Source organism: Salvelinus alpinus, chromosome 28 (genome assembly GCF_045679555.1).
Source record: "Salvelinus alpinus chromosome 28, SLU_Salpinus.1, whole genome shotgun sequence".
Classification (NCBI taxonomy): domain Eukaryota; kingdom Metazoa; phylum Chordata; class Actinopteri; order Salmoniformes; family Salmonidae; genus Salvelinus; species Salvelinus alpinus.
In genome coordinates, this window is record NC_092113.1 from 8,165,640 (window position 1) to 8,190,169 (window position 24,530).

At 43.5% G+C, this 24,530-nt stretch overlaps 2 protein-coding genes across 5 annotated transcripts; both read right to left on the reverse strand.

Annotated features, from left to right (window-relative positions):
- Positions 1-9,900: 9,900 nt before the first annotated feature.
- LOC139557077 (lethal(3)malignant brain tumor-like protein 1) lies at positions 9,901-18,748 on the reverse strand. 4 transcript variants are annotated; one of them, XM_071371421.1, is made up of 23 exons: positions 18,554-18,633; positions 18,225-18,277; positions 17,615-17,774; positions 17,207-17,394; positions 16,973-17,096; positions 16,638-16,803; positions 16,241-16,376; positions 16,010-16,046; positions 15,809-15,900; positions 15,280-15,384; positions 14,914-15,049; positions 14,606-14,697; positions 14,346-14,497; positions 14,145-14,221; positions 13,942-14,027; positions 13,612-13,722; positions 13,122-13,236; positions 12,898-12,997; positions 12,564-12,764; positions 12,390-12,439; positions 12,051-12,208; positions 11,892-11,954; positions 9,901-10,752 (listed from the first exon to the last, which is right to left on the reverse strand). In XM_071371421.1, the coding sequence occupies exons 3-23, from the start codon at positions 17,751-17,753 to the stop codon at positions 10,618-10,620; spliced, it is 2,463 nt and encodes an 820-aa protein (XP_071227522.1). In that variant the 5' UTR covers positions 17,754-17,774; positions 18,225-18,277; positions 18,554-18,633; the 3' UTR covers positions 9,901-10,617. The 4 variants fall into 4 exon arrangements, with proteins under 4 accessions (XP_071227522.1, XP_071227523.1, XP_071227521.1 ...); XM_071371422.1 differs by lacking the exons at positions 18,225-18,277; positions 18,554-18,633 and adding an exon at positions 18,669-18,748; XM_071371420.1 differs by lacking the exon at positions 18,225-18,277 and having other exon boundaries at positions 18,554-18,664.
- A 215-nt stretch (positions 18,749-18,963) lies between these two features.
- LOC139557078 (serine/arginine-rich splicing factor 6-like) lies at positions 18,964-22,954 on the reverse strand. Its single transcript, XM_071371425.1, has 6 exons — positions 22,690-22,954; positions 21,924-22,078; positions 20,548-20,672; positions 20,203-20,405; positions 20,017-20,079; positions 18,964-19,928 (listed from the first exon to the last, which is right to left on the reverse strand). Exons 1-6 carry the CDS (start codon positions 22,794-22,796, stop codon positions 19,574-19,576), a joined length of 1,008 nt encoding a protein of 335 aa, XP_071227526.1. The 5' UTR covers positions 22,797-22,954; the 3' UTR covers positions 18,964-19,573.
- Positions 22,955-24,530: the final 1,576 nt, after the last annotated feature.

The window sequence follows — 24,530 nt, forward strand, 5'->3', positions numbered from 1 at the left end:
GGTAGATTATCAGTGATCTTGTATGTCTTCCATTTCCTAATAATTGCTCCCACAGTTGATTTCTTCAAACCAAGCTGCTTACCTATTGCAGATTCAGTCTTCCCAGCCTGGTGCAGGTCTACAATTTTGTTTCTTTGACAGCTCTTTGGTCTTGGCCATAGTGGAGTTTGGAGTGTGACTGTTTGAGGTTGTGGACAGGTGTCTTTTATACTGATAACAAGTTCAAACAGGTGCCATTAATACAGGTAACGAGTGGAGGACAGAGGAGCCTCTTAAAGAAGAAGTTACAGGTCTGTGAGAGCCAGAAATCTTGCTTGTTTGTAGGTGACCAAATACTTATTTTCCACCATAATTTGCAAATAAATTCATAAAAAAACCTACAATGTGATTTTCTGGATTTCTTTTTCTCATTTTGTCTGTCATAGTTGAAGTGTACCTATGATGAAAATTACAGGCCTCTCTCATCTTTTTAAGTGGGAGAACTTGCACAATTGGTGGCTGACTAAATACTTTTTTGCACCACTGTATATATAGGTAGGCCTAAAGGTGCTTAGGCAAAATAATGCAATCAAAACGGAAAGCTCCATGAAAGTTGGAATATGCCAGGCCTATTGGGCCAATTATGGCCTAATATGCCAGGCCTATTGGGCCAATTATGGCCTATTGTATAGATAATAGAACAATAATGAAGGAAACTTTCAAGAGATCAGATTTTTTGTTTATAAATACTTTGCTACAATGACACAGCTACCCACCTTGTTCCTTTCTTTATTTAGCATATGCACGAAGTAAGTACACCATCATGCCTTCCACAATGATTATTTAGTTGTGGACACTACATCACCCCACTCCCTCTCTTGCTCTTGGTCTACATCTCTGTAAGTCACCTTGATTTTGCACCTGTGTGTTTTAGGCCAATGCTCCAACCTTTGGGAATCTTGCTCCAGGCTCCAGTTCAATTGGGCACGCTCCACTCCTTACTCTGCTCCAGCTCCGCTCCGCTTACATACTCTGATAGGGATCCCTCCGCATTGTTACAAAATTTGAGAGGTGCACAGCGACATGGGACACAGCTTCATTTGGCCTCTGCATGCCTCCTGATGCTCCGCAATTGCGTCACACCCTCCATATGAAGCCTGTGAACACATTTTCGGATTAAGCGTAAATTGGCATTAAGACTGGCCTGTGCTCTTGGTTAAACCAGGGATGAATTGATACAATGTATCAACTTCGCTCGCTCTGCACACTGCTCCAATGTATCAAATGTACAAATGCAACAAAAGAAGACTGATCAAGGTCTACATCCCCGCTCGCCATCAAGGCTAAATTATGTTTAAAAAACTGATGGAGGAATAGATGCCCAGGAAGAGCAGAGGGAGTGGTGGCCCTGGTGGAGTGGTGCCAGGAAAATAACCTCAACTGAAACAAAACTAAAGAGCTGATTGTGGACTTCAGGAGACAGCGGAGGGAGAACGCCCCCATCCACATCGACGGGACCACAATGGAGAATGTGAAAAGCTTCAAGTTCCTCGGCGTACACATCACTGACAACCTGAAGTGGTCCATCCACACAGACAGTGTGGTGAAGGAGGCCCAACAGCGCCTCTTCAACCTCAGGAGGCTGAAGAGATTTGGCTACCAAGATCCTCACAAACTACATATGCACCATTGAGAGCATCCGGTTGGGCTGTATCACCGTCTGGTACAGTAACTGCACCGTCCGCAACCACAGGGCTCTCCAGAGGTTGGTGCGCTCTGCCAAACGCATCACTGGGGCCACATTGCCTGCCCTCCAGGACATCTACAACACCCGGTGTCACAGCAAGCATACTTAAATTCACACAGGACACCGGATAAGACAGGATAAATATTCCAGATATAACAAACTGACCCTAGCCCCCCGACACATAAACTATTGCAGCATAAATACTGGAGGCTAAGACAGGAGGGGTCGGGAGACACTGTGGCCCCGTCCGACAATACCCCCGGACAGGGCCAAACAGGCAGAATATAACCCCACCCACTTTGCCAAAGCACAGCCCCCACACCACTAGAGGGATATCTTCAACCACCAACTTACTATCCTGAGACAAGGCCGAGTATACCCCACAAAGATCTCTCCCACGGCACGAACCCAAGGGTGGCGCCAACCCGGACAGGAAGATCACGTCAGTGACTCAACCCATTCAAGTGGTGCACCCCTCCTAGGGACGGCATGGAACAGCACCAGTAAGCCAGTGACTCAGCCCCTGTAGTAGGGTTTGAGGCAGAGAATCCCATTGGAGAGAGTTGTGGCATTTTTCTGTATTACCAAATGAAGAGAGAGAGAGACAAACTTCACACACAGTCAGAGTTATACTTAAACTACATCTTTAATGAGCTTTAAGCTTTAGCCTTTGACTTTCAACAATTCACTACCTATAATGAATTTTGAGAGTGACTACAGAAAAATACAAAGATCTTTTATAGCCAAGATACACCCCTCTCAACTTACATGACGAACCAAAAATCCATTAAAACCTCTTAAAACTTCTTCGGGATCGGTGTCCCTTCCACAGGACGGTTGAGCTAACTTAGGCTAATGCGATTAGCATGAGGTAGTCAGTAACAAGAACATTTTCCAGGACATAGACATATCTGATATTATCAGAAAGCTTAAATTCTTGTTAGTCTAACTGTACTGTCCAAATTACAGTAGCTATTACAGTGAAAGAATACCATGCTATTGTTTGAGGAGAGTGCATAATTTTGAACATGAAAAGTTATTAATAAACATATTGTACGTAACATGACAAAGGCTTTGGAAGAATGCAGAGTCGCCAGTTTGCCATGCATGGCACACACACTGCAACTGGCTGTGAACGAAGGTGTTTAGCCCAACGCAGTATATCTGACACAGTGGCAACAGGTAGGAAGTGAGTCATAGTGGATCATTTTAAACACTCACAGCTAGCATACAGCCGCCTGCAAGCATTACAGGAGCAGCTTGGAGTGAAAACGAAAAGGCTTAAGCAAGACGTTTCCACCAGATGGAACAGCACTTTTTACATGATGGAGATCCTGCTGGAACAAAAACGAGCGCTTGGCGTGTACGCAGCCAACTATGAGTTACCTGCAACAATCAGTACAAACCAGTGGACTCTCATTGAAAACATGAACACACTCCTAGCTCCATTCAAACAACTGACTCGAGAAATAAGCTCTTCAACTGCGTCTGCAGCAGACGTGATACCTCTGTCATGGCATTGAAACACCTGCTCAACAAAACTTCCAAAACAGACCGTGGGGTTAAAACTTGCAGAAGTACTCTACTAGAGGCTGTGAACAAGTGATTCGGTGCCATTTTCTCTGAGCCTCTTTACTGTGTCGCCACCATGCTCGATGCTAGGTACAAGGACCGCTACTTCGATGCAGACAAGAAACAGGGTTTACGTAAAATGTTACAGACACAGCTGGACAAGATGGAAACTGACACAGTGACAGTGTGCACCGAAGAAGAGGACCCACGACAGAAGAGGCCAAGGACAGACAGAGCTGAAACTTCACTGCTTGACATGTACGATTAAATCCTCTTTGAGAATGAAACGACTGAACAAATGAACAACGAAACAGCACAGCAAGTAAGTGAAAGAAATAGGTTTCGATTATGTTTTACTGGTAATGGGGACATATGTAAATGCTAACAAAATAACTTTTGGGTCAGTGTGTGTGTGTGTGTATCTGTGAGAGAGATGCGTTGTATTTTCATTTTCTGTTACTACATCGGCCAACATTTGCCAATGTTGATCTATGCCTAATGATCCTATGGAATGCAGGAATAATGCAATATGTTGTATTAAATGTACTAACCCCCCTTTCCCATTATTTGCAGATACTTGGATACCTGACAGAACCTACCATTCCCAGGAATGAAGATGCATTTGGATACTGGAGAAGTAACAAGCACGGTTTCCCCATCCTAGCTAAAGCTCTGAGCAAGTATCTTGGTGCTCCCTGTACTAGTGTGGATAGTGAGCGTATTTTCAGTGCAGCTTCACACATTTTAGACGAAAAAAGAAACAGGCTCTCTCTTGACAAAGCCGAGCAGGTCCTCTTTGTGAAGAAAAACCTCCCCCAAATGTTTAAATTGTAAATGGGCAGTCATATTGTAACCCAGACATATAGAGACTGGATTTTGTTTTACTAATCCCTATGGCTTTTCTGTTGTTTATTCATGGATTGTATAGGTCAAGATTTTCATTTAATTTAAAACAAAGCAGCTGTGTTCTTTTGTTTATTTTTTTTACATTTCCTAAATGACAGATGAGATGATGTGTTGTAAATTTGCTCGCATTTTACTAGTCAAGTCAGTTGAGCACATTTGAAAAGTTTAAGTTGTACCATTAATAGCAGTTCATGACAGCCTAGAGACAGTCATTTTTTCAAGCGATTAAAGCTAAAATGATTAACTGCATTTTAGTTTAAACCAATAATTCTTTCCATGCATTTTTACGTTTCTCCATACAGTCAAGATTGGATAGTAAGAAGAGCCGGTGTCGTTTCTTTTTGGCAAGGAAAATATCGGATATCGGTATTGGTCAAAAATGTCATATTGGTGCATCCCTACCCACCACCCAAAGGACATCCAGCCAACTTGACACAACTGCAGGAAGCATTGGAGTCAACATGGGCCAGCATCCCTTTGGAACTATTCGACACCTTGTAGAGTCCATGCCCCGACGAATTGAGGGTGTCCTGAGTGGGAGGTGGAACTCAATATTAGGAAGGTGTCCTTAATGTTTTGTACACTCAGTGTATGTGTCCCATGTCAAGCTGCTTCCAAGTTCGCTAAAACACCACTATTTTCCAGCCCATATAAACCTATAGGGTCCCACTAGATTGAGTACCCTAACCTAGGCTAATCCTACATTACAGCAGGCAAGTGAAAGTAAATTATAGGCCTATGCAATGGCGGGGAGGAATTAACAATGAAGCATGGGGTTTTACGCAAGTGACTGTGGGAGTAGATGCAACTCAAGGACCACGCCTGCATGCGCAAACCAGCTAATCTGAGGCGCTGTTTGAATATATTCATGGTCATGGATGGATTCTCCCTTTCCTGGACTTCCTGACGGGCCGCCCCCAGGTGGTGAGGGTAGGTAGCAACACATCTGCTAAGCTGATCCTCAACACTGGAACCCCCCAGGGGTGCGTGCTCAGTCCCCTCCTGTACTCCCTGTTCACCCACGACTGCATGGCCAGGAACAACTCCAACACCATCATTAAGTTTGCAGATGACAACAGTGGTAGGCCTGATCACCGAAAACGACGAGACAGCCTATAGGGAGGAGGTCAGAGACCTGGCCGGGTGGTGCCAGAATAACAACCTATCCCTCAACGTAACCAAGACTAAGGAGATGATTGTGGACTACAGGAAAAGGAGGACTGAGCATGCCCCCATTCTCATCGACAGGGCTGTAGTGGAGCATGTTGAGAGCTTTAAGTTCCTTGGTGTCCACATCATCAACAAACTAGAATGGTCCAAACACACCAAGACAGTCGTGAAGATGGCACGACAAAGCCAATTCCCCCTCAGGAAACAAAAAAGATTTGGCATGGGTCCTGAAATCCTCAAAAGGTTCTACAGCTGCAACATCGAGAGCATCCTGACTGGTACGGCAATTGCTCAGCCTCCGACCGCAAGGCATTACAGAGGGTAGTGCGTACGGCCCAGTACATCACTGAGGCTAAGCTGCCTGCCATCCAGGACCTCTACACCAGGCGGTGTCAGAGGAAGGCCCTAAAAATTGTCAAAGACCCCAGCCACCCCAGTCATATTCTGTTCTCTCTACTACCGCATGGCAAGCGGTACCGGAGTGCCAAGTCTAGGACAAAAAGGCTTCTCAACAGTTTTTACCCCCAAGCCATAAGACTCCTGAACAGGCAATCAAATAGCTACCCGGACTATTTGCATTGTGTGTCCCCCCCAACCCCTCTTTTACGCTACTGCTACTCTCTGTTCATCATATATACATAGTCACTTTAACCATATCTACATGTACATACTACCTCAATCAGCACGACTAACCGGTGGATGTATGTAGCCTCACTACTGTTATAGCCTCGCTACTGTTTTTTTTATTTCTTTACTTACCTATTGTTCACCTAATACCTTTTTTACACTGTTGGTTAGAGCCTGTAAGTAAGCCATTTCACTGTGAGGTCTACACCTGTTGTATTCGGCGCACGTGACAAATAAACTTTGATTTGATTTCTTGAAATAATCATTGATCCAAATATAGGCCTATTAAATAAATGATGATAGGCAATAAAGAAATAATCACTGATCTGACATTACTTGGTTGGTAGCCTGGCATAATATCTCCTTTACTATCCATCTATCGGTGATGTCTTCAAGGATGGGAGGAATGAAGGATGCATAGCTTATCCCAAAACGGGTATTGTCTCCATTATAGGCTATTTGTCTCCGCTGTACCGCTAACATAGACTACCACTTGCTCACCTTAGAGGCAAGTGGCTAGACCTGTTGGCTGTTAGGTTATAATGGAACGTAAAATTACTGTCTCAGACGAGGCTTTACCCAAACCCCTGCCCCGTGGCTATACAAGGTCCGTGACAGGGGTTTGGGGGCCCGACAGGGACTCGCAATACTACTCCACGCAATCCGTGACTTACATTCACAAGATAACAAGCATAGGCTTATGAGGCCACTTCATTGGTAGTGTGGCCTAGATAAAACACCATGCCATTACGCACTAATTTGTCATTTAACCTTTTGTTTCTACATATAGGCTGCTGGCCTAGCTGTTACTCTCTAAAATATACTGTGCGTGGTGTTGGCATAAGCAGGGGATTGTAGCGAATTCGAGGAACACCGTGATGGGGACTGATACACACAACTCCATGTCTCTTAGCAGTCTGACAACGCACCATGGCAGAATGGTATTGCTTTGGAGATAACATGTGTGTGTGTGACGCTTGTTTGAACGAGTGTGTTATACCCCCCCACCCAAACACACACACCTGCATACACAGACAACCCACCTATCTCTACTATGTATAGTCGTGGCCAAAAGTTTTGAGAATGACACAAATATTAATTTCCACAAAGTTTGCTGCTTCAGTGTCTTTAGATATTTTTGTCAGATGTTACTATGGAATACTGAAGTATAATTACAAGCATTTCATAAGTGTCAAAGGCTTTTATTGACAATTACATGAAAGAGTCAATATTTGCAGTGTTGACACTTCTTTTTCAAGACCTCTGCAATCCGCCCTGGCATGCTGTCAATTAACTTCTGGGCCACATCCTGACTGATGGCAGCCCATTCTTGCATAATCAATGCTTGGAGTTTGTCAGAATTGATGGGTTTTTGTTTGTCCATCCACCTCTTGAGGATTGACCACAAGTTCTCAATGGGATTAAGGTCTGGGGAGTTTCCTGGCCATGGACCCAAAATATCTATGTTTTGTTCCCCGAGCCACTTAGTTATCACTTTTGCCTTCTGGCAAGGTGCGCCATCATGCTGGAAAAGGCATTGTTCATCACCAAACTGTTCCTGGATGGTTGGGAGAAGTTGCTCTCGGAGGATGTGTTGGTACCATTCTATATTCATGGCTGTGTTCTTAGGCAAAATTGTGAGTGAGCCCACTCCCTTGGCTGAGAAGCAACCCCAGACATGAATGGTCTCAGGATGCTTTACTGTTGGCATGACACAGGACTGATGGTAGTGCTCACCTTGTCTTCTCCGGACAAGCTTTTTTCCAGATGCCCCAAACAATCGGAAAGGGGATTCATCAGAGAAAATGACTTTACCCCAGTCCTCAGCAGTCCGATCCCTGTACCTTTTGCAGAATATCAGTCTGTCCTTGATGTTTTTCCTGGAGAGAAGTGGCTTCTTTGCTGCCCTTCTTGACTCCAGGCCATCCTCCAAAAGTCTTTGCCTCACTGTGCGTGCAGATGCACTCACACCTGCCTGCTGCCATTCCTGAGCAAGCTCTGTACTGGTGGTGCCCCGATCCCGCAGCTGAATCAACTTTAGGAGACGGTCCTGGCGCTTGCTGTACTTTCTTGGGCGCCCTGAAGCCTTCTTCACAACAATTTAACCGCTCTCCTTGAAGTTCTTGATGATCCGATAAATGGTTGATTTAGGTGCAATCTTACTGGCAGCAATATCCTTGCCCGTGAAGCCCTTTTTGTGCAAAGCAATGATGACGGCACGTGTTTCCTTGCAGGTAACCATGTTTGACAGAGGAAGAACAATGATTCCAAGCACCACCCTCCTTTTGAAGCTTCCAGTCTGTTATTCGAACTCAATCAGCATGACAGAGTGATCTCCAGCCTTGTCCTAGTCAACACTCACACCTGTGTTAACGAGAGAATCACTGACACGATGTCAGCTGGTCCTTTTGTGGCAGGGCTGAAATGCAGTGGAAATGTTTTTGGGGGATTCATTTCATTTGCATGGCAAAGAGGGACTTTGCAATTAATCTGATCACTCTTCATAACATTCTGGAGTATATGCAAATTGCAATCATACAAACTGAGGCAGCAGACTTTGTGAAAATGTATATTTGTGTCATTCTCAAAACTTTTGGCCACGACTGTATAGCAATACGTACTTGGATGAAATATCTCATCCGAGTCCGTGTGGTAAATCCTAAAAAGAATGTGGCATAATCCTCTTCCCAATAGGCCTTCTTATAATAATATAGTCATTATGTGCTAAAAGAGAAAGGATTTACTTGTTACTAAAGCTAATTCTAAAGTATATTTTCACCAGGTCATCTAACTGCAGGCATTTCAACTGTGGCGCGAACAGCAACAGAGAGCCAGGGAGATATGCAGTTAACCAAATCCCCTACATTAATCTAAAAATATAACTGAGACTTCATTCTCAAAAGGATTTCTAATTTATTTTCAAAATATTGCCACTTTATTCTAGAAATATTGCCACTTTCTTAAAGTACTATCATGAAAAAATTAAAATAAATCCAAGTAACACCACTCATCGCTGTTTATCTCGTTTCTCTCTTCACTTGGCCCTAATACTCTTCCATATTATTCAACCCGTCCCCCCTTCATCCACACAATATTAATGACCCAAAACCCAACTGTACCGTAGATATGACCGCAGATACTGTGTGGTTCTGATTCAAACCGCTCATCACTAGTCCTAACCGTTTGGGCTACAAACTAATATGACCCCACCATGGAAAGGGGGGACTCTCACGAACAAGATGGTGTTCTCCTTGTCACGGGACTCGTCTGACGGTAACACATACAAATGAATGGAAGTATGGAAGTCGTTTTGTGCCAACAAACAAGGCCTTAAATATGTGTCCAAAAAAAGTTCACAGACTTTCTTATATCTCCTATGTAGATGTAGGACAGACACTTCAAAACCTTTGTCCTTATGATACATTTTTTGACTGTCTTTTTTGCCATTTGTGAATGTGTTATTCAATGTGTTTTATACCACCAAGGCTTAGCCTTTTAGAGGGTCAAGAACACAACTGACTTTATAAACATTTTATAGCAGGCGCTAGCAGATTCTTTAGATCTGCAGGGTGGAAAAAATGTCATTGTATCATATGAAACTGTACATTATTCAAAAATGTTTGTATCATAAGTAGCCTATCATGACATTTTGATACCATGATATTACCTGGTATACCATGCAACATTAAGTCGGTGTATGGCTCAGTTGGTAGAGCATGGCGCTTGCACTGCCAGGGTTGTGGGTTTGATTCCTGGGGCCATCCATAGGTAAAATGATACCAGCACATTGATACCAATGGTTTATACCTTTCTTTTCACAAGCACAATAGATTTTATAATGATCAGTATTTTGAATTCAATTTACTTCATTACCAGTCAACTGAAGTTAAGACAAGAGATTGAACTGGACATTTATTTGTTCATATGGAATGAATGATTTTGACCCAAGAATATCTTGACACAGTTTGCCCACCAGAGAGAAATATAGTTCTAAGAATCCTGAAGCCCTTGTAACATTCTATTTAAATACAGTGTATAAGCCGACATAAAAAATAAAACCGATATAAAACAATAAATCCCCAGATATCTTGATATTTCCTTTTTGAAATGTTCCAAACAAAGTTCATATTTTGAAACATTATTTTGACTATGTCACATAAGATTTGTAAGTGCTTGAGAAACTTGAAACCGTTTCTGGTATTCAAAACGGACCATTTGCTCTATCTAGTGACCAACTATAAGAACAGCAGCATAAAATCACCCTGGATTTCAAATCTGGGAAAAATAATGGCAGTAAAATATCCACATTTTTATCTAACTAAATCCCACATAAATAATTCCATATATTTTGCATAAATCAAAATAAGTATATCTTTCGACGCTCCTTACACTTTCAGGTAAGAATCTGATTTGACTCCTGTTATTGCATGAGCAGTGAAGCAACCGTACAGAAAACTTCAATTATACCTTTTCCCTGTTTTCTTCATCTCTTTCCCCCACTACTGTTCTCTCTCTCTCTGATGGGTACTGAACACCAAACACATAACGGGTAGGATTCTGGATGAATTTGGCACATGATGACTGGTCACTGAATCTCTGGCCGAGTGGGGGCGGGATCACTTGAGGCCTTCGTCAGTACTCTTGAACATTAAAATGGCGTTGGAGATCTTGAGGGCGGGACCGAGCTTGATGCTCATGATTTTGACGATGTCAGTCTGTTTCAGTAATAGAAAGGCCTCCCCGTCAATCATCTGAGAAGAAATATACAAGAACCAGGTATATAAACATTTTTATCATACAAACAAAAAAACAATAGAGGACAACAGAATACAACTTAAATGCAAGACCGGCTCTAGCCGTTTGGGGGCCCTAAGCGATATTTGGTTGGGGGCCCCCCCCACCTCGTACATTTTTTGTGTGGCCCCCCTCTTGATGGTGGAGAGAAAATGTAAAAGTTTAAAAGTTAATTTCCTGCAATTCTACACATTCTGCCATGGGGCGTAGAGAAAATGTTGCAGTTTTAAAGCTAAATTCCTGCAATGACTTATGCCATATTAATATGATATCTGAGTGAAAATGACTCACAAAATCAATGGCTGCCCCCTGGAGGTCAGGGCTCCTGGGAATGTGCCGGTCGGTATTCGGCCATGATTATTACAAGTTTAGATAGCTGGCTAGACTAACTACCAATCTAAAAATTGTTAGCTGACATGGCTAATTGAGTGACTGACATAAGAGAAAAACTGCTGTTGCACAACCAAACAATGCACCTGGTGTATTCTACTATTCTTACTCTCAATAGTAAATTGGGACCCAGACAGAGTTCCTAAAAAAAAGAAAAAGCTTGCCGCTTATGCCTGGAATCGGCCCTGCTTAAATTACTTAACTTAGTTGTTTTCAATGTGCTCCAGTTTGTTTCAATACTTCAAACTTAAAAGGGTAGTGTTGTCAAAAAAAGTAATTTCCTGTGTTTTATATACATTTCCACACTATGAGGTTGGAATAATACTTTGAAATTGTGAAAATGATGATAAAGCACTTGTTTGGCAGAGTGGGGTTTTTGGACCGCCTAGTGACATCACCATGCGATATAAGTTGATAGACCAATAACAAAGAGAGTTTGCCCTCCTCTCCGCCAATAACAGCTAGTTTTCTGGTTACACATCCCTCCCATTAGGCTCCTCCAATTAGGCCCCTCTGACAGTCCAAGCAATATTCTTGCTTGAGAAATTGTATTTGTCTAAAGAAGCTATTTTTGTTTCTTTTTGACCATTTTAATTGAAAACATGCACAGTAAGGTACTTCATTCTTATCCAGATACGATTTGATATTGAGATAAAAACAGCTGCATTGGACTTTTAACGGTTTGATCAATTAACATTGTACTCACTTCCTCTTTGAAGACACAAGCTTGCTCTTCACAACCGGTTAGATTCTGGACAAATCCAAAGACCTGTTGCACAAAACATGAAGAAGAGTGACTGATAGTACTCTGCTCCACCGTTTGTCGCAGCCAAAGATAAATAGGGCTGAGTAGTACAGCTCTCACCTCCTCCACGGTCCACGCTGCCACCTGTGTAGCGCTGATGCCCTGGACGCCAGGCAGCAGTTTGCAGTGTTGCTCCCAGCACAGAGACAGGGTTCGGTCCGGGTGGGCTGACAAAGCAGACATGAACAGAGACGGGCACATACCCTCTGTGGCCATCGCTGTAACACAGGAAAACACACGCCCATATTAATGCATGTAAACATATGGTACCTACACATACACACAGAATACTGTATGGATGCCGTAAACTCGTAGCTGCCATAGAGAATCAGAGTGCGGCCATAGACATAAATAGATATCTGTACTGTGTACTACAAAGCTTAAAGCTGTGAGACTCACTCTGGTATGTTCTCTGCTGGATTTTTCTGTACTTAGGGGGACGGCCAATCCTGACAATAGAGAACGAGAGACACTGGTGAGACGGGGGAGCTACAGCGGCCGATCAATACACCACTATGACTCCTGAGTCTGACGTCATACAACAGCCTTAGCCACTGTTGACATGAGGCTTACCTGCCATGGTACCGGGACTTTTTGGTCCTTTGGCCAAAGACTAAGATGCTCCGCTTTGCTCCGCTCCCCTCTGTATCTGATAGGTCGGTCTTGAGTCTGCCCTGGTTTCGCTCAGCCAGTGGGCAGCCTGACAGACAGTGATGTGCGGTGAACCGCCCAGTCACATGACCCGAGCCATCACATCCGGGTGTCGGACACTTCCTGTTTCAAACAGTAGGGTTGACTCCATTATAACATCATTATAACATAATCATAGCATTGGTGTGGAACACATATCCACTTCCATTTACTGCTTCATAGGCGATTCAAATACCTATTTCTGGGGGTTACTGACCTGTGATGGAAGCTGTACTTGGTGGATCTGGAGTGGCTGATTCCTTTGCAAGGCATGGAGGAGAAACTGGACTGGCCTGTGGTTGCAGGTTTCCTGGGGCCTTATAAGAAAACACACACACGCACCCAAGCACACACAAGCCAAACAGAACATGTAAGCACTCATATCAAGGTGAAGTGAAATATGGTTGCTGTTACCAAGGTGTTGGGTTTTGTTTGACTCACCGGGGGGCACTTTTAGCGGGTGACCGGTACTCTCACACCAGCCGACCGGGTGGATGTCAGGGTGGTCCGAGTCCATCCAATCATCATACATATGACTCCAGCCATCAAAATGGACCTGTGGGAGTATGGTATATTTAGGCATTAAGGCCCGAGGGGGTGAGGTATATGGCCAATATACCATGGCTAAGGGCTGTTCTTAGGGAAGACGCAAAGCGGAGTGCCTGTACACAGCCCTTAGCCGTGGTATATTGGCCATATACCACAAACCCCCGAGGTGCCTTATTACTATTATAAACTGGTTACCAACGTAATTAGAGCAGGAAAAACAAATGTTTTGTCATACCCGTGGTATACGGTCTGATATACCACGGCAGTCAGCCAATCAGCATTCAGGGTTCAAACCACCCAGTGTATAATATGGCATAGTTATGGGAGTGTAGTAATAGGTACTGGCACATACAACCATGAGACATGCACACTGCTGGTTGACCTTAATGCGGTGTGTGTCGACCTCCTCCACTGTGGCCACCCGAATCAGGCCGGGGCTCCTTTTGTCCACTGCCTCCAGCTTCATCTGAGCCTGGAAGCCATGAGCAGGACGCTGCGGAGAGGAGGGTCACATCGTCATCACACAACGGCACTTAACACCTGACCTCAAATCAGTCCCTATAGTTAATCTCAAAACAGTCATTATGTTCACAAGTCCACTTTACCCCACCACAAAAGGATTCAAGTCAAGTCAATCGTATTCATCAATGTCTAAAATGACAGCAGTTGTATGGTGGTTTTCATTGCAACAAATCCTCAGTGATGTACTCACTACTTTAAAGGCCTCAGCAGACACCGCGGTAGAGCCAGTCTCGTCCAGGTATCTTGGCCAGGAGAACCTGCCCGGGTCTGGGTAACCTGGCAGGACAGACAGGGCACATGGGATCCAGTTCAAAGGTGTGTGTGAAATGCCACCGTATTCCCTATCGTTTACTTCTTCGAACTATATTCATTTCTTACAACTTTGTCAGTCACCTTGAGGTGGCGTGAGGGGGAGGCTCCTCTCTTGGCACCAGCCAATAGGATGGATGTATGGACTGCTGGCGTCACACCTGGATGGGGATTCAACATCGACTAATCAGACTGGAACTTAAGTCATGGCCTAACGGCTACTAAAACAGCCCAGTTTATGATTTAGAGAAGTCGTGAAAAAAAACCCATGGAAAACGGCCTCACCAGTAGTCATACGTGTCATCCCAATTATCAAAGTGAACCAGGAAGCGGTCGTCCACCACGTCGGTCACGGTCGCCACGCAGATGAGAGAGGGGTTCATGCGGTCGACAGCCTCCAGCTTCATGCCCACCTCGAAATCACCCTCCGTATCAGTCTGACCAGTGGGCCACCAACACAAACACACCACATTAGCTGCTTACAGTTAATTACTTCAGGTAGATGCATGCCACTGATTGAGGATAAGAGTCGTGCTTAGACTTACTCTTCCAGGGCTGGAAAACACCTCTTTGGGGGCAACTTGGGCTTTACTCATTCTCAGGTAGCTGGCCCAGGAGAACTCCTCCTCTTTGCAGCCTGTGGCAGACACAAGTTGCACACAGACACAAACATGTGATATGGACATGTCCCTGGACCACTACTCTAATAAAGGAAATCTCATTAATGACTTTATGACTCAGATCCTTAGGTGCTTGGGCAAATGATCTGCGCCATAATCCAAATGCGAACAGGAAACAAATCCCGAATCCAAATTGCAGCCCAACCACAAACCAAAGCCTAGTATATTCTGACCTTTGGGGGTGTACAGTTTGTGTCCAGTGCCCTCACACCATCCCGCCGGGTGGATGTCGGGGCAATTGGCGTTTACCCAGAAGTCATGACAGTCTGAGTAGCCGTCAAAATGGAGACGCAGCCTGTAGCCACAAATCTACAAACAGGACAAGACAGACAGAAGTCAAACTGTGTCTCCCCAAATCTCTCTCTCCGTGTCTTTCCCTCAGTTATGTGGATCCGTCTCTCTCTCTGAGGATTAATCAGTGTGTACAGTCAGGGTGTGTATAGTGTGTACGGAAAACAAAACAGTCAGGACAGGGAGAGAGGTAGAAGCAAACCTCAAAGAGCATGCGACTGTAGGTTGAGCAGCGCTGCACACAGTACCTCAGCCACAGTCAGAACAAAGTACATGGAGGGGTGCTGCGGGTCGATGCCCTCTAACTTCATGCCCTGGCGGAAGCTGCTTTTGCACTGTGGGACCCTCTGAGACTGAAAATACAGGGGGTTATAGTGAGAAAAGCCATAGACACATTCATCCACGCACACATGCACACTCACAGTTTAATTTGCAAAGAATATTAACTTTTGTTCTCTAATTTACTAGGGCTGTGACAATACCAGTATCGCAATTGTTTTTCCATGGCAAAAATGAAAACACAAAGCAGACCAAACTCTTTAGCCCTTTATAAACCTGCAGTATGTAACATATTGTGTGCTATAGACTGGAAAATAAATAAATGTGACTCTGGATGACAACATAATGATGTTTGTTTCCAACATTAGCGCTAATTTTCCTAAAGAAGTTTAGTCCGCTTCGTGTTTTGTTTCCTTGCCACCATACTAATGGGTATAGCGATACTGGTATTGTCCCGGCCCTATCATTTAGTATGTATCGAAAGTTAATAAAACCCACCTTTTGAAAGAGTTTGGCTGGAGCTGCCACTGATTTGGTCTCCTCCAGATACTGTCCCCATGTCCACAGCTCCATCTTAACTTCACCAGTACCTGTTGTACACAGACAGAAAACAACACAAAGCATATTGGAAATCTGATACGACAGAAACTTGACTTGAATATATGGTTCAAATGGGTTTACATTTTTGCTGATTCTCACCCGCTCTGTTGTGTCCGCTTTCTGTCTTCAAATAATCCTAGAACCACAAATACAACACATGGATTTACTGCAACAAAGAAATAGTACCTACACCATGAATAGTATTGAACAAAATAATTGATTGATGCATATGGCCATCACATGCACGTGACGTCATTTACTTATTACAAAAAATACGACTAAATTGTGAATGCTTTATGTGGGATAGAGTGACACTCGAGCCTTTCCCACCATGCCATCCAGCTCAGACTCTTCCTCCGATGGACTCAGGTAGTCCTTCCTCTTCCTCTTCTTCATGGGTTTTAGCAGCTCAGGGTCCAGAGACGCTACCCTGCCACCGGGAATCTTCTCGGCACCTCCCACCCTACTAAGGAACAGATAAGAGAACAGTTGAGTCCACTACACAAAGCTTCGCCTTAGGCTACCTATGACCTACGTGACATCTTCTGCATGGTGGTAAATATCTTCTTGTGGTTTGTTTGTTTTGTGTCTGAGCATCCACTGTATGCGTATGATACATCCTTGATTTTCATTTAGCATAAAAGGCTATGATAAAATGCTTTTTATGGTAAAAGGATGTTTTCATACATGAATTTGATGTGGATAGGCTTCACGCTTCAGTATTTACTTGTCAGTCATGGGTTCCCTGCGTAGTTGCTCTGGGTAGGTTCTCTGTGCCACTGGATAACAGCTCTCCTGTTGGCCTGGCCCTCCCTGGGTCTTAGGCACAGTCTTGATGGGCCTCTCCTGATCCACAGCTACACCACCCACAGTGCTGAGAGGACGCGCCACATCTACAATGGAGGCATTATGTCAGGTTAGGATTAGGAAAGGACTGCATACGGGGTTGCAAATTGTTTTTGACGATATGTTTGAGCATGCTAGTTCATTTCCATTACAATTTAGTTAAGAGACTGTTAAGCTGCAGACAACACACAGTATGACTAACTTTCAGTAGCCTACCTGTTTTGTTCAATGGCCTGTTTTCAGAGTCAGGTATTTTTCCAGACACCACTACTATTGGTTCAGCGCTGGTGATATTCCCTTGGCTGATCATCTCCAGTGTTCCACAGTCACTCACACAGAACTGAAAAAAGAAACATATTTCAACAACGTGCCCACATGGTACGTCTTTACTCCAACAATGCTTACTATTAGAGAACCCTATGCTTATAATAAAATACGATGGTCGTTCACCTTTAGGTTGCTGCTGGGTAAGATGGCCATCCCTTCTTTCCACTCCAGCACATGGACGATACTACAGGTCCCCCCAACCTGGGGGGCTAGAGTGGGGGTCTCCACCTGTCCAGCTATGGCTCCATTACCTCTCTCAGCAACACCCAGAGAGACCTCCACCTTCTGGGTACTAGGAGCAGAGGCTGGGGCTTGGGAGAGAAAATGCAGGCTTCTGAGTTCTGAGCGAATGTGAAGATATGATGTAGCTACATGAGACTAGTTGGAGGGTAGTATGTGCCCCTTCTGGTTTGTCAACATTTAGGACATTGTGCAGCATAACTCTGAGTTTAAACATGTTCAGGGTGTAATTCATAACAGTACGCCATTGAGTGTCATAATTCCAGAAGTGTCATTGTGGCCAAATCTCACCTGGCAGGATGAGTGCTGTGGTGGTCTGTGGGCGTGTCTTCTTCGACAGGCTGTCATTGGAGAGGGAATCACTGGAGTCAGTGAGGGGAGTGGGATCTGCTTTTTTGGCTGAAAAATCCAGCTCAACTTTGGCACTCATCGCAGACCTCACTTACTGCCTCTGAAAAAAGATCAGAATTTCACATATTTCTTAGGATTATAGTGACAGGGTGAGGTAACATTGGAATTCAGTGGTAAGGGGCCTGAATGTCAGAGGGTTTACAGGCTTCAGATGTATTCCCCATATTATCCATCCCCTGCACCCACAGTATTATGTTCTCTATTACTATTAAACATCAGAATATAGGGGACAATTCCCTATACAGATATGCTGCCATTTTTCTAATTTTAGACAAAAAAATACTGTGGGGATTTTTTAAGAAACCTTCCCAATTTTATGAATCACTTTTAGTATCACTTCACAGCATTGGAGATAAAGTACATTCGGATTAAGGTTTATTTAAAAACAATTTGTTTTTAGGACATTTCTGTCGATGCTTTTTGACAACGCTGTTCTTAGAATAGCAAGAGAAAGTAGACAAAGCAAAATCGATTTATATTATTAATTTACCAAAAACACAGCAATTCCTCTGTAAAATGGCGGAAGATCATAAATCCTTGAAGCTATGAGAGAAAAAAATAGTAACTCACAATTTGTGAAAATGTACAAAGCAACCAATCCTGGCAAAATGTCTAATGAACGGCATCGCTTCATGACATGCAGCGACAACAATAATACAATCCCGTTTATGTTGCGGACCGTTAGCCCATTAGAGGTTTGCTGAGAACTATCAAATATGACAGAATATATTGATTAAAATTTGCGATAAGAAATAGCTTTATGGCTAATTATATGCATGCTGGATACCAACCACAATAATATGACAATTGGCATCTTACCATCTGCAAGTTATAACTTCAAGATTCTGGAGCGCCCTATTGCATGCATGTCAACGCATTATAAATGTTTATCAGCTGATCAATTTGAAAATTGAAATGACTCAATTTCGCTTACCAGAGGTTTCTCTTGCGGATCAGAATTGTACGCATGCGCAGACACATGTTCATTTAATCAGAAGAATGTATAGCGCCAACTCAATGACAGCACCAAAATGTTTCGGGAATTACTTGGTCACAATTTTCCCCCCACCGCTTTTCACATTAATACAATTTATTATATGAACACTGTACACCATTTCAACGTAAGGAAGACTCAATTTTCATATAGAACTCAGTTTGTCGTTTTAGGCCCCAATACGATAAAAGCAGCGCTTTGTGTCATGGCAGCAATATAAATCACAACCCAGCAATTTCCATAACAACTTTTATTAAATGTACAATAAAAAAATTGACATGGTTACAAGTAATCAGACCGGCTTCTCGTGTGGGAGGCTGGAATCTGTACCACGATCCCTTGGTTAAATCTCAACGCCAAAAAAGTGTAAGTCCACAAGATGTACAGCACATACATTGTGGGGTGTCAAAAACAAACCTTGGGCTCAATAGGTGAAATGAATCAAATCATGAAAAATAATGTCAAACACAACCCCGAGGTAAGCAAAAGCAGACCGGAGGGAGGAATACAAATAAGAATTAAGGAAATAAAAGAAAAAAAGTCCTGCCTTATTTTAAATACAAAGCCATTCAGACAAGCTCCTCCATGTACAAAACATAGCAGCTATAATCTACGATGTGCCACCCCCCCCACACAATAATGACTAAATCATTCTCAAGCCATGTATAATACAACGTCAAGATCATGGTTTAGATTTCTAAGTGCCAAAGATAGCACCAATTAACTGAGCAAGCCTTGATTAACCTGGTGCTGCGATAGATCTGCTAAATCAAATAGAAGCTGCTCCTATACATCCAGATGGCTCTAATGGGGAACATGTGGATGAAACAAACTGGGCAATGCCTTTAATCTCGGGAAGCTGATCTAGACCTGGAGCGAGATGGGGAGCGGGAGACAGATCGCTTGTCCGGAGACTTGGAGCGACGGTCAGCTGCTGGGGACGGGGAGGGAGAGGACGGCTCCTTCTTCCCATTCCCCATGGGGGACGCCGAGCGGCTACGGGACTTCTTGCTGGCCAACTTCTCCTTGGAGGGGCTGCTGGAATCCCGCTCGGATTTCACCTTGGAACGGCTCTTGGAACGGGACTTGCTTTTGTCGGAGCGGGATCTGGATTTGCTGGTGCGAGAGCGGGAACGAGACTTGCGGGAACGGGACTTCCTTCCAGATCTAGAGCGACGTCTCTTGCTGCGAGAATGGGATCTACAGGGAGTGGAAAATTGTTTACAATCGTTGTTGTACTCATATTGACCAATCTAAACTGTCACTGTAGACAGGTGGGCATTCTTACCGGGACCTGGAGTTACTCCTGGAGCGGCTGCTCCTGCTACGAGAGCGACGTCTGCTGCGAGACCTGCAGAGGGGAACAAGAATACAAATGTCACTCATCCCTTGAAAGTGAAAACACATGGGAAGCAGCAGGTTGAATGAGAAATTAACCTACTCATAAAGAGCAGGGCGGTGTGTAGAGCCTCACCTGGAGCGGCTGCCAGAGTAGGAGCGGCGGCGGCGAGACTTTTCCTCCACCAGGCGGATCTTCCTCCCGTTGATGTCCGTGCCGTCCAGCTTGTCCAGGGCCCTCCTCATGTCCGAACGCGAGCCGAACTCGATGACACCCTCGTTGGTACGCTCCTTGTGGGCATCAGCGTACGTGACCTCTCCAGCCTGGCGCATGAAATCCTGTAGAGGCCGATGCAGTGTCACCCCGCAGAATATTTCCCACATTTTTCAGAAACAAATGGCCTGCCATGGATAGCAACTGGCAGTTTATCTTTAGTGCCTGCCCCTCACCTACAAATATAAAACCTTTTCAACAACTCACCTTCAGATCCTGCCAGCTGCAGCGGCTGGACAGATTCTCAACGATCAGCCGGTACTCCGTACGGACAGGTGGCCCGTACTTATCCCTGCCAGTGCGGCTTCTGCTGCTGCTGTAACCACTACTACCTTTAAAATGACAGGTTATACAAATAGTCAGCAAAACAGAGTGGCATATAGGCATTTCACTCAGTGGATCAGACCATAAACAGAGAATGCAGCTACCAGGATAAACGGTGTGGTAAGGTTTAACCTAGGTCCTGTAAGATGTCCATCTGGACCCATTCAAGACAAACCTCTTAATAAGTGACTGAGGTCTTAAAGCCGTGGCATTTGTGGTCTTAATGGATGTCAGTTTATATTCTCCTCATTGTACCGCCTCTGAAGTAGTTCACTGCTGTTGCAAAGACCACCACTGCATCTGTTACCAGCAACATACAGCCAGTCTGACAAATGTTTAATAAGTGCAATTCTTTAGCCGTACAAACAAATCGACATTGATGTTCTTCTTCTTACAAACCCTTGAATCCTGAAAGACAAATAGAGGCTCCCACAAAGTCACTGTCAAAAAATGGCATCACATTTAGTGAGTGCCAACTGACATAACGCTACATAAGTTTTCCCCGTGACTTTGCCTAACCGGTTGTCAAACTGGGGGCAATTCATTTGGTTTGCCCACTTACAGCGAGCGGTAACATGTTTTTGACTTAGCCGCCCCACTTATTCTTGCAACATAGAAACCAATGGGAATCCTCACCATCACCCCTGGTCTATTGGCAAAAGGATGCTGTCATCATGGCTTCCGGTTAGGTCAGCCAAGGGTCAAGGGGCATAGGTCACACACACATTGTAAGGTGAAAGCCAAGGCCAAACGGGACAGGCAGTCTCATCTTAGCCAGTCATCTTAGCCTCTATGGACTCGGACTCAGCCTCAGCCCGCAGCTGGACTCTTTCAAATTGAAACATCAAGGACTTTGTTAATACTGAAATCAAACGTAAAATACAATTCACATGTAATGGTATTTAATGATACAGCTAGGCTACATGGTGACAAAGCCGTGACTTCATATTAGATAAATACAGTTGTTTATATGTGTTTACAATTCCACCAGGAAAGAAAACACTAGAAACATGGTTTCATTACAGCTAAACAAAACAGTAGTTGTCTGCGCCAAGTTGGGTCAAACTTGGACCATACTCAATGGTGACACTCTTATACTAACATGACATACTATATGACAATGGTGAAACCATTGAGTATTGGCGAGCTAGGTCAAACTCCACTTTAGGATCACAGGTCTGCGTGTATAGGGTCCACATTCACATTTCCTTGATCCACTGGGAAAGGGCAGAAGGAACATTGAAATAGATTGTACTTACTGCGACCACCCCCGCCACCACTATATCCATCTTGGTCGCGCCGCGGTCCTCTTGCATGTTCCACGGTCACACGCTCCCCGCACAACTCCTTGCCATTCAGTTCATACACAGCGTCATCCGCATCGCGATTGTCCTCAAACTCTACAAAGCCATATCTAAAATATATATTTTTAAAGTTAATAAGCTTGTCTTCGGGTAGCAATGACTGCAAAACTAATGAGTATGAAGACGGTGATACTAGTTTCAGACAGAAGACGTGGTATGTGGTATGTGTTAACCCCTACTCATTTAAAAATAGCGTTATACCACAAACCTGGTAAAATAAATAAATTAGTGGGCTCGTTGCCTGTGTATGAAAGGGTCTTTCAGGCAACAAGCTAATTGGCTAACTATCTAACTTTTGGGTAGCTAACAGTTACATGGCGCACAAAAAAAAAGAACGGTCTGCAGTGAAGCCAAACAAGCAGCCATTTTGAAAACGCTAACGTTAACTACCTAACTAGGCAAGTTCTTTACAAAACATTAAACGCTTTAGTAAAGCCAATGTGAATCTAATAACCACTAACGTTACCTAGTTGCTATTACATGCACGAATAGCAACATAATTGAAAGTCAAATGTGAATGTAGCTAGTTATTTCACGTATATTTTTGGGAGAACTAGCTAACCGAAATCAAGTACTTATGAAGCTAACGTTCGCTGGCTAACGTTCGCTTTTTCAGCCCTGTGTTGTTCAACTGACTCTCATATGCTCAACTTGAACTTACCCATTTTTCAGATCAATTTCCATGAGCTTTCCGTAGCCATTGAAAAACCGCTGAATGTCTTTTTCTCGAGCATGATAACTTAGTTTTCCAACATAGACGCGGGGCATGACTATTTATCCTCGGATGGCTTCTCCAACTGATAACAAAATACCGTTAACAAAAGAGAAGTCGCTGACTTCGGTTGTTTTATGTAGACCTTGACGTCAAGAATCATCGTCGCGAGAATACACGAATTCACACTCCAGAGTCTGTCATATGCCGCGTTCAAATGCTAGTCGGAACTAGGAAACTCGGAAATGTCCGAGTTGGCGATTCGTTGAATGTGGCATGTGTATAACAATAACCATTTAGCACGTCGCAAATTTCCGAGTTTCCTAGTACCAACATCTCAACGCTGCAATAGACTGAAAATGGTATCATCTAAACCTGTCAGTAGGTCTGCATGTCCCAGTATCTCTAAATTATACTTGTTTTTTAAAAACCTTTATTTAACTAGGCAAGTTAGTTAAGAACAAATTCTTATTTACAATGACGGCCTACCCCGGCCAAACTCTCAGGATCCCTAGTAGTCTGTAGTAGTAGGCTACTAGAACATAGAACTAAACTGAATTTCCACCAGTATTTTTCAATCTATCGTACAGAGCAGTTTAGTTCTGTATTCTAGTAGCCTACTAAAGACAAGGAGAATTGAGATATTGGGACTTGCACACATTGATGCCAAATACGTGAACCTTTAATAGAAATCCCTTTAATAGAATGGGTAAAACAGGGTAAAAATGCAACATGTTCAACAATAATGAATATCTTTAGATTAGTTACAGGAGCCCAGTATACCATGTACATATACGTTACCAGCAAAACATATTGTAATCAGATTAGATACTTTTTTTTAAACTGGATGATTATTTCGAGGATTACTTTTAAATTCAGAAAGGATGTGACACTGTTTTCTCAATGATATTCAAATCAACATTGAAAAAAGACACAAGATTCAATTTGTTCCATCTGAGCATGTCTGACCACAAGTCAGACCACTATGATGACACACCAAATGTGTTTGATGGATCACGGGTAAAGAGCAGGAATAGGTTTGGCTACAGTCCAAGCTATGTCTTCCGATGGTGCGACTGCTGTCGGCATCCAAAGAGTATCCAACTTGAATAAACGCTTGGAGGTCAGGACGACAGCAGTGGTGTAGTCTACGGATATCACGTATTATTGATATCTACAAAGCGCATTGATGTGAATTTTTGGACTTATAAATTAATTACATATAGACAGTGGCAAGAAAAATGTGAACCCTTTAGAATTACTTGGATTTCTGCATAAATTGGTCATAAAAACTTGATCTGATCTTCATCTAAGTCACAACAATAGACAAACACAGTCTGCTTATACTAATAACACCGAAACAATTATAGTTTGTCTTTATTGAACACACCGTATAAACATTCACAGTGTAGGTTGGAAAAAGTATGTGAACCCTTGGATTTAATAATTGATTGACCCTCCTTTGACAGCAATAAACTCAACCAAGGTTTTCTGTAGTTGTGGATCAGACCTGCACAACGGTCAGGAGGAATTTTGGACCATTCATCTTTACAAAACTGTTTCAGTTCAGCAATATTCTTGGGATGTCTGGTGTGAACCGCTCTTGAGGTCATGCCACAGCATCTCATTCGGCTTTGAGGTCAGGACTCTAACTGGGCCACTCCAGAAGGCGTATTTTCTTCTGTTGAAGCCATTCTGTTGTTGATTTATGTTGGTGTTTTGGGTTGTTGTCCTGTTGCATAACTCAACTTCTGTTGAGCTTCAATACACAGACAGCCTTACATTCTCCT